Raw genomic sequence first — 10609 nt, 5'->3', positions numbered from 1 at the left:
GTTACATCATCAATGCACTTGGTGATGTAGGCAGTGACAGTCTCTGTGTACTCCTGGAGGTCTGTTGTGTTATTGTATGTGGCAGCCTGCTTAAACATATTCCAGTCAGTGGTGTTAAAACAGTCTTGAAGAGCCTCTGACGACCCTTCTGGCCACACTTGTATCTGTTGAACTGGTTTGGCAACTTTAAGAGTAGTCTGTATGCAGGCATTAGCATGACAGTAATGTGGTCTGAGGTGCCAAGATGGGGGAGGGCCTTGTAAGCTCCTCTCTGGGTGGTGTAAACAAAGTCTAGAGTGTTGTTTCCCCGTGTTGAAAAGTCTATGTGTTGGTGTATCTTTGGGAACACTCTTTAGGTCTGCATGATTGAAATCACCAGCCAAGATGAGAAAAGCATATGGGTGGGCTGTCTGCTGCTCACTGATGTGCTGGTACGGTTCATTCAGTGCCTCACTACTGTTGTTGTTGTTGTTGGAGCTGGGAGGGATGTATACAGCAATGAGCAGTATGGCTGTATATTCCCTCGGTAGATAGAACGGCCGGCACTTAGTAATCATAAATTCCACCAGGGGTGAGCAGTGTTTGCAGACCACAACAGCATCGTGGCACCACGCATCATTGATGTAAACACAAAGCCCGCCGCCGCGGGTCTTACCTCCCTCAACGTGAGCTCTGTCCGCTCGATAGCATGTTAGCTGATCGAGCTGAATAGCGCAGTCCGGAACGCTGTTGCTGAGCCATGTTTCCGTGAACACAAAAACACAACAGTCTCTTACAGTCCTCTGAGTTGAGCGTAGTAGTCGGATAAAGTCCAGTTTATTATCCAAAGAGCGTACGTTAGCCAGTACGATGGTGGGGATAGCTGGCTTGTGTGGGTTAGCCGCTAGACTAGCCCAGATACCTCCACGCTTACCCCTCTTCTACTTCCTCTCACGCCGCTTGTGGCGCCTCCGCTGTGGGTGAGGTGCAGCAGTGGGTGTCGGTGATGGTGTAGGCCTCCGGAGCAGACTGAGGTCCCGCAGCTCTTCGGTGTGCGCGGAGTTTAGCTCTAAAAATGTGGTTCTACAAACATCGAGCAGAAACTCACGACTGTATGCGCGCTTGGAGACAGATAGATGCGACGAATACGTACAAAAACACTGCGACTCACAAGATAAAAAACACGAAAACACCTTTCTGTCGGGAGAGAGAGAACCCGCAGTGCATGCACCGCCATCTTGGTAAAAAAAGACAACTTAAGACAAGTTAAGTTAGAACAGTTCAATTGTACATCTTTATTATATTTCTACGGTAGAGGAGAATAGCCAAACCAAAAAGAAACTAAGAAAACACAATGTAACATTCATGAAACCGTACTCAATGGAATGCGCACATGTGACTGGGGCTAGTGCCATCTAGTGGTCGCTGATTTTCTGTGGCTCAGCTGCGCGAGCTGTGTGTGTGTGGATTGGGCAAGGCTAAAAGTGCAGATCGAAAGTCTCAAAATTCAAGTGACTCGACTCAGAAGAGACGTGAATGAATGCACGCGTGTCGCCTGATCCACAAATGCACATTTTAATCGCTACATGCACAAATCATGATACTTTAATACAAACTATAACATTTGTATTCACAAATGTCTCTATTTGAACAAAATGCTGCACATTAATGTAATTATTAACTCTGCAGACACCGGTTGAAAAGCATTTGTTTCAGTGTAGTGACGCACATTTGCGAATTTTTCAAATCGTCTACACGTTAATGAATTGCACTGGGCCTTGTTCGTTGGTAGTTGTGTGTGTGGGGGACGTGAAATGCTGTAAACTGCGAAAATGAAGTCTCAAAATCCAAATGAACCGAACAAGATCGACTCGAACTAGACATCAATTAATGCAAGCATGTCACCTGATCCACATATGCACTGATTCCTTTTTGCACGAGTAACTTAATTTATGATATATTAATGCAGAACAGAACATTTTTATTCGGAAACATGTCTGTATTTGTAAAAATCGCTGCACAATCATTTAATCCCGAATTCCACAGACTCAAATTCAAAGGTATTTGTTTATGGTTAGTAAGATACATGTATAAAATGTATGCAGTACATGGATAATTGTGCGTGCATCTATTAACCATTTTGAGTCTAATATCATCCCATACACTCGTGCCTAGGTGGCTATAAATATAAAGGTTCTTGTACTACCTGGTCCATGGTCGTACACTCTTTGTGTTGATTAGTAACACGCATGCTGATTGAAATTTTTGCTGGTTTATGGTATTGATAAAAAGGAAGGGAACGCAGTTGGAATGAATGAGAGCAGTTGGAATTGATTGCATAATTCAAAACAATTTCTAAATCAACTTTATAGCTCTTTAGTGCTTGCATACGTATTTGATGAGTTCTGTTTTGCTCTCTTTTCTCATCTGGATCTCTTTGCAGTGCAAGTATGATTTCTGCTGGATTTGTCTTGAGGAATGGAAGAAACACAGCTCCTCTACCGGAGGATACTATCGCTGCACGCGCTACGAGGTCATCCAACAGGTGGAGGAGCAGTCCAAGGAGATGACTGTGGAGGTACTCACTCCTTAAATGAGTTTACACACATGGCAGCCATTCAAGAAGTGCATTTACTTGGATCTTTTGTGATTTGTTTGTGCACTACTGTGAATGGTGCTAGTGAAGAAAAGGCTCAGCACTTCACATTTACTTTCCAGGCTCATATTTCTCATGTGTAAAAAGCAACAAAACAGGTTCTGTGTTTTTGTTCTGAGTTTACAAGTTGTTATGAGCTTGAATTTCCATCATGAAGTTACTCTTGCTTTTGTGATTGTGTCCTCGCAGGCAGAAAAACAGCACAAGAGTTTTCAGGAACTTGACCGTTTTATGCATTATTATACACGTTACAAGAATCATGAACACAGTTACCAGGTAGGAATATTTATGTAATGAATGTCTTAAAAGCGTTCCGGTTGAGTGATTGCCTCACTATTTGCTGACAGTCATTCATCAAAGGTGCTTCTTTTAAATTAGTTAGAAGAACGACTCCTGAAAACAGCCAAAGAAAAGATGGAGCAACTAAGCAAAGCTTTCATTGGAAGTGAGTGGAACATAGTTTGCATTTACATGACTTTAGTTTTAAGTGTGATATAGTATGTTCTTATAAACTGGTGTATTTTAAATCAAATAAATAAAAATGTCAATATTTCTGTTTCTTCAAGGGGAAGGAGCCCCACCTGACACCACTTTCATTGAGGATGGTGTGCATGAACTTCTCAAGACCCGACGCATCCTTAAGTGCTCTTATCCATATAGTTTCTTCTTGGAGCCCAAAAGCACAAAGAAAGAAATATTTGAACTTATGCAGGTAGTGAGATCGAGATCTGTTCACCGCTTAAGAGAAACAAGGCAGTGTGATTTGTTTCCATTTAACCTTTTCTTGCACAATATGCTGATGTGTTTAATCTTTCTCCAACATACACAGACTGATTTAGAGATGGTCACCGAAGACCTTGCTCAGAAGGTGAACAGGCCTTACCTCCGCACCCCTCGCCATAAGATCATCAGTGCCACGTATCTGGTGCAGCAGAAGAGACGGGAGTTCTTGGCCTCTGTGGCTCGAGGTGTCGCCCCAAATGATTCTCCCGAGGCTCCCCGCCGCAGGTAAATTCTTGCGCTGCTATTTACACCACCATTTTTATCAGGTTATCAATTTTGCTAGTGTACTAGTACAGAGTAATAGTATACATTTTCAATATGCACCATATAAAAACAAAAACATGAATTTCAGTACCATGGCATATTTCAAAGTATTATAGTATTACCGTCTAATACCATCACTGTGCCATGGTACTACTGTAGTACTTTTTGTACCATGGTAATACCATCAAGGATACAAACTATACAATTTTTTTTTGTCAACAAAAGAGAAACTGTAAGATCTCCTTGCAGTTTTCTGCTGAAATATGAGCTGTGGTTTAATGTTTGACAGCAAAGAAATTAAGACATCCATAAGGATTAATATTTTCTATTATGTAAAATAAACATATTATTGTCATTAAATAGTATTAGTTACTATTACTATAGGAAAGGATTTTTTTTGTTGGATTTATTTTTATTAAAAAAAATTAAAACAACAACTTATTGTATGGTCATATTGCATCTCGTTGAAGAACACTATGATGGTGTTATAATACTTTGATATTACTTTGGTACCATGTCCAAAATGTATTATACTAACAGATATAAAACCCTACAGCCCGAGTACATTTATCTTCTTTTGCAGTTTTGCTGGTGGGACGTGGGATTGGGAGTATCTGGGATTTGCCTCTCCTGAGGTATTACTGCATTACTGATCCTGTGTTTACATTTTTTTCTGTTTTAACTAACCTCTGCTATTGCAAAGCTCAGCCAGCCAGAGTTGTAGCTCACTAGACTGTTAATGCCCTCTGACTCTCTGCGATGTCCTTGTAATTATGTAGGAGAGTTGTGTGTTGTTGTAAAGTACTAGCAGTCACTGAATCTCATTCTGTGTCCAAGATGGTGAGGAATCACCCAGTACGGGGATCAAATGCACAGCGTGAGAGCAATTACAATGCAGGAGGCCAGCCGCAGGTACTGCTGATGACAAAATTACAAAACATCATTTAGTTAACAATTCTTAGTTCACAAAATTTGGTGCAGCATCAATTTTATAGTCATTCATATGTCCAGTATGACATAATATATGATGCTGTCAAAATAAATGTAATCTGGTGTTTAGCTGTTAAGGCTGGTCATCTCCTGGAATATTCCAGATAAAAGGACTATACCGTTACTCAGCCTAAATGTTTAAATAAACCAGAATTCCTGTCCTGTGGTCAACTTCACCGTTCTTGAAATGTGGACACTGTTGTAGATTGCTTTGTCATGCATTCAGTTTGCCTGTGTGAATTATCTGCATTCAGTCTTTCTAACAATTGCAAAATTATTATAATATTAGCTTTTTAATATATTTTTTTCTTAATTTTTTAATGCCTAAATACAGTGGCCTCAAAAAGGATTTGGACACTCAATCATTCTTAAAAAGTATGAATTCTATTGCAATGGATAATTACGTATTAAACTAAGAGGCATCTGCAAAAAAAGGGTGCTAAACATATTTTCTCAAAACTAACATCAGCCTTCTAAATTTTTTATTTTTTTTCAATGACTTTTAAAAAATGAATCAGGTTGTCAGTCTTGAACCACCAGTTTAGTTCATTGTATTAACTATGAACATGTTCTAATACATTTTAACTAAAGCGTTACAACCAGAAAATATCCAAATACTTAAAGTAGTTACGTTTTTTTTTTAAACTTCTTTTTGTGGAGTGTTTTGCTTCAAAAGTGTTTTTAAAACGGTGGTTAGACATTTTGTTATATAATTACAAGAAATTAATTTTTAAGTGTGACTTGAGTGTCCAAATATGTTGTAGGGTTACTTTATTTTATTTTAATCCATATTAGTAGTAAGGATTACAGACGCAGGATACAGTTTTCAAATAATTATTTCATTAACCCTTTTATTCACTGCTTGTAATATTGAAGTCAGTCAGTATTCTTGTGAGAGTCTGTCCATTTTTTAAGGATCTATCTTTTACTGGGGTGCCCAAACTCAGTCCTGGAGGGCTGGTGTCCTGCAGAGTTTAGCTCCAGCTTGCCTCAACACACCTGCCGGGAAGTTTCTAGTATGCCTAGTAAGACCTTGATTAGCTGGATCAGGTGTGTTTAATTAGGGTTGGAGCTAAACTCTGCAGGACACCGGCCCTCCAGGACCGAGTTTGGGCACCCCTGACATAAAAGGTTAGTTCACCCAAAAATGAAAATTAGACTATGTTTTACTCACCCTCGAGGCATCCTAGGTGTATATGACTTTCTTCTTTCAGACGAATCCAGTTGTGGTAATACCATCAAGGATACAAACTATACAATTTTTTTTTGTCAACAAAAGAGAAACTGTAAGATCTCCTTGCAGTTTTCTGCTGAAATATGAGCTGTGGTTTAATGTTTGACAGCAAAGAAATTAAGACATCCATAAGGATTAATATTTTCTATTATGTAAAATAAACATATTATTGTCATTAAATAGTATTAGTTACTATTACTATAGGAAAGGATTTTTTTTGTTGTTTTTATTTTTATTAAAAAAAATTAAAACAACAACTTATTGTATGGTCATATTGCATCTCGTTGAAGAACACTATGATGGTGTTATAATACTTTGATATTACTTTGGTACCATGTCCAAAATGTATTATACTAACAGATATAAAACCCTACAGCCCGAGTACATTTATCTTCTTTTGCAGTTTTGCTGGTGGGACATGGGATTGGGAGTATCTGGGATTTGCCTCTCCTGAGGTATTACTGTATTACTGATCCTGTGTTTACATTTTTTTCTGTTTTAACTAACCTCTGCTATTGCAAAGCTCAGCCAGCCAGAGTTGTAGCTCACTAGACTGTTAATGCCCTCTGACTCTCTGCGATGTCCTTGTAATTATGTAGGAGAGTTGTGTGTTGTTGTAAAGTACTAGCAGTCACTGAATCTCATTCTGTGTCCAAGATGGTGAGGAATCACCCAGTACGGGGATCAAATGCACAGCGTGAGAGCAATTACAATGCAGGAGGCCAGCCGCAGGTACTGCTGATGACAAAATTACAAAACATCATTTAGTTAACAATTCTTAGTTCACAAAATTTGGTGCAGCATCAATTTTATAGTCATTCATATGTCCAGTATGACATAATATATGATGCTGTCAAAATAAATGTAATCTGGTGTTTAGCTGTTAAGGCTGGTCATCTCCTGGAATATTCCAGATAAAAGGACTATACCGTTACTCAGCCTAAATGTTTAAATAAACCAGAATTCCTGTCCTGTGGTCAACTTCACCGTTCTTGAAATGTGGACACTGTTGTAGATTGCTTTGTCATGCATTCAGTTTGCCTGTGTGAATTATCTGCATTCAGTCTTTCTAACAATTGCAAAATTATTATAATATTAGCTTTTTAATATATTTTTTTCTTAATTTTTTAATGCCTAAATACAGTGGCCTCAAAAAGGATTTGGACACTCAATCATTCTTAAAAAGTATGAATTCTATTGCAATGGATAATTACGTATTAAACTAAGAGGCATCTGCAAAAAAAGGGTGCTAAACATATTTTCTCAAAACTAACATCAGCCTTCTAAATTTTTTATTTTTTTTCAATGACTTTTAAAAAATGAATCAGGTTGTCAGTCTTGAACCACCAGTTTAGTTCATTGTATTAACTATGAACATGTTCTAATACATTTTAACTAAAGCGTTACAACCAGAAAATATCCAAATACTTAAAGTAGTTACGTTTTTTTTTTAAACTTCTTTTTGTGGAGTGTTTTGCTTCAAAAGTGTTTTTAAAACGGTGGTTAGACATTTTGTTATATAATTACAAGAAATTAATTTTTAAGTGTGACTTGAGTGTCCAAATATGTTGTAGGGTTACTTTATTTTATTTTAATCCATATTAGTAGTAAGGATTACAGACGCAGGATACAGTTTTCAAATAATTATTTCATTAACCCTTTTATTCACTGCTTGTAATATTGAAGTCAGTCAGTATTCTTGTGAGAGTCTGTCCATTTTTTAAGGATCTATCTTTTACTGGGGTGCCCAAACTCAGTCCTGGAGGGCTGGTGTCCTGCAGAGTTTAGCTCCAGCTTGCCTCAACACACCTGCCGGGAAGTTTCTAGTATGCCTAGTAAGACCTTGATTAGCTGGATCAGGTGTGTTTAATTAGGGTTGGAGCTAAACTCTGCAGGACACCGGCCCTCCAGGACCGAGTTTGGGCACCCCTGACATAAAAGGTTAGTTCACCCAAAAATGAAAATTAGACTATGTTTTACTCACCCTCGAGGCATCCTAGGTGTATATGACTTTCTTCTTTCAGACGAATCCAGATGGAGTTATATTAAAAATTGTCCTGGCTATTCCATTGCAGTCAGCGGGTGTTGCAGTTGAACAGTCCACAAGTCGTCAAATAAAGTGCGCATTCATAATAAACGTGCCTCACACCGCTCTGGGGGGTGAATAAAGGCCTCCTGTAGGGAATCCATGTGTTTTTGTAAGAAAAATATCCATATTTCAAATGTAATAAACACTTTTCTCTCACTTCCGGTATCCGTCATACGTGGAAGGCAATCCGGTGGATGACAGAGCACGTATGCAGAGCGCGTGCCTCTGAGATATCTAGTCTCACGAGTTTGTTTGTAGGAGCAGAGGAAGTAAAGTTTCTTTACTTTAGCAATGGAAAACCAGTCTCCTCTTGGTTTATATCGAAATCCTCTGACATTTTTTTTTACAAATCCTTGGTTTGTACTTCTAATTCATGACCGCCGTTTTGTTTTGTTCTCTCTCCGCGTTCGTCACTAATCACGCAACGCCACGTGTCTTGCGTCATCCGCCGGATCGCCTTCCGCGTATGACAGATAATAGAAGTGAAAGAAAAGTGTTTATTACGTTTGATTATTCACCACCCCCCCGGAGTGGTGTGAGGCACGTTTATTATGAATGCGCGCGCTTTATTTGACAACGTGTGGACTGTTCAACCGCAACACCCGCTGACTGCAATGATAACGCTTGGAATAGCCAGGACCATTTTTAATATAACAGCAACTGGATTCGTCTGAAAGAAGAAAGTCATATACACCTAGGATGCTTCGAGGGTGAGTAAAACAGTCTAATTTTCATTTTTGGGTGAACTAACCCTTTAGTTACTGCTCCTTGACAACAAATCATGTATATTTGTAATTAAACTGAGGTTGATGGTTACTGCAGGAATACTCAGATTTCCAGTACAGACGGAGACACAGGCAGAGGCGTAGAGGAGACCTTCTCAGACTGCACAGCCTTCGCAGTAACACCCCTGAACCACATGACTCCAATGACAACACTTTAGGTAAAGCTCCAGGCAGAGATAGTGACCCCACATAAAGTTAGGATAGACATAACTGAAAGAGCTGCTTTGTCGACGTTACAGAGTTTGAAATTTCTGTATGCGCAATTTGTGTCTACAGAAACACATGAGGGAGGCAATACATCAAGACATGGGATCGCCACGGTGAATATACTGTTTATATGTAAAGATTTTCTAACCTGATTAGGGCTGCAAAACGATTAATCGCATTCAAAATAAAAGTTTGTTTACATACTATATGTGTGCACATATATGTATATATTTTTTATTTTATATAATAAATATACACAGTACACACACATAGGATGTAAACATAAATGTTTATTTTGAATGTTATTAATCGTTTTGCAGCCCTAAACCTGATGCAGCGTTAATTTTTCAACAATTATTTGTTTTGGTCATATTTTTGTATTTTGAATAAAATAATTTAGTTACTATTTCATATATTTTCATTTTTGTCAAACTTACTATAAAATGGCATCTAAATTTAGTCAATGAAATTGCTAAATTAAACAAAATTTCATACATTTTCATAAATCAGAAAATATTTTATATGCTATTTAAACATGAAACGACATTTAAAAACATACACTGCCATTGAACATTTTGGGGTTGGTAGGATTTTTTGAATGTTTTTGGGAAAAAGTCTCACCAAGGCTGCATTTATTTGATCAAATGCATGGTAAAGCAGTATTATGAAATTTTACTACAATTTAAATAACTGTTTTCTATTTGAATATGTTTTAAAATGTATTTTATTCTTGTGATGGCAAAGATGAATTTTCAGCAGCCATTACTTTGGTCTTTAGTGTCACATGATCCTCCAGAAATCATTCTAGCATGCTGAAACATTTCTTATCATTGTTAAAAACTGTTGTGCTGCCTAATATTTTTGTGGAAACTGTGATGCATTTTCCCCCCCCAGAATTATTTGATAAATTGAAGGTTAAAAAGCAGCATTTATTTGATACATTATTAATGTCTTGATGATTTTTTTTTAATGCATCCTTGCTGAATAAAAGTAATAATTTATTTTTAAAAAAACTTATTGACCCCATACATTTGAATGGTATTGTAGCTTAAAAATGAGTCAAAGAGCATATATTGAGAATTTGAACCCTTTTTATCCCTCAGGAACTTGGGTCTCTGGATGAAGATGACCCCAATATTTTGTTGGCTATTCAGCTGTCCCTACAGGAGTCCGGGCTGGCCTTGGACCCCGAGTCTCAGGATGTGCTCAGTAACGATGCCTCTGTTGGTGCCAGTGGTTCCTCTCTGCCCTCTAGACTGGATTCTGCGCCCCATACTGCGGATCCCCCCCGAGCTTCCATGAGCAGCTCTGAGCTTCTGGAGCTGGGAGACAGCCTTATGAGACTGGGCAACATTACCAGTCACTATACACCCTTTAACATGAATTCCTACCCTGATGCCTTGGGTAACGCCTTCACCCCTAGTGACCCAGACTGCCTGGACCCTTCCACCAATGCCAACCTGCTTGGCAACATTATGGCCTGGTTCCATGATATGAATCCACAGAGCATTGCACTGATTCCCTCAGCCACCTCAGATGCCAGTCCTGAGCCTCCCGTTTTTGGAGAGGGACAACCTGCCAAAGCCCAGGATGAGGAGAATGAGGTGGGGAGTCCTGAGCAG

The 10609-nt window shown here is 38.6% G+C and overlaps 1 protein-coding gene across 1 annotated transcript in view; it reads left to right on the top strand.

Moving 5' to 3' along the window:
- LOC107589494 (ankyrin repeat and IBR domain-containing protein 1-like) overlaps positions 1–10609 on the top strand; it is a 42331-nt gene that overhangs the window by 21738 nt on the left and 9984 nt on the right. Inside the window, exons 11-19 of the mRNA XM_016277942.1 lie at positions 2423–2557; positions 2825–2911; positions 3014–3080; positions 3202–3347; positions 3465–3643; positions 4266–4317; positions 8818–8938; positions 9057–9100; positions 10091–10609. The exon at positions 10091–10609 is cut by the window's right edge and continues 1 nt beyond it. Coding sequence (XP_016133428.1) covers positions 2423–2557; positions 2825–2911; positions 3014–3080; positions 3202–3347; positions 3465–3643; positions 4266–4317; positions 8818–8938; positions 9057–9100; positions 10091–10609 — 1350 coding nt within the window. The remainder of the gene's footprint in view (positions 1–2422; positions 2558–2824; positions 2912–3013; positions 3081–3201; positions 3348–3464; positions 3644–4265; positions 4318–8817; positions 8939–9056; positions 9101–10090) is intronic.

Source organism: Sinocyclocheilus grahami, unplaced genomic scaffold (genome assembly GCF_001515645.1).
Source record: "Sinocyclocheilus grahami isolate Dianchi unplaced genomic scaffold, SAMN03320097.WGS_v1.1 scaffold116.1, whole genome shotgun sequence".
Lineage (NCBI taxonomy): Eukaryota > Metazoa > Chordata > Actinopteri > Cypriniformes > Cyprinidae > Sinocyclocheilus > Sinocyclocheilus grahami.
The sequence above is the reverse complement of the archived record's forward strand: the minus strand, read 5'-3'. Positions and strand labels throughout refer to the sequence as shown.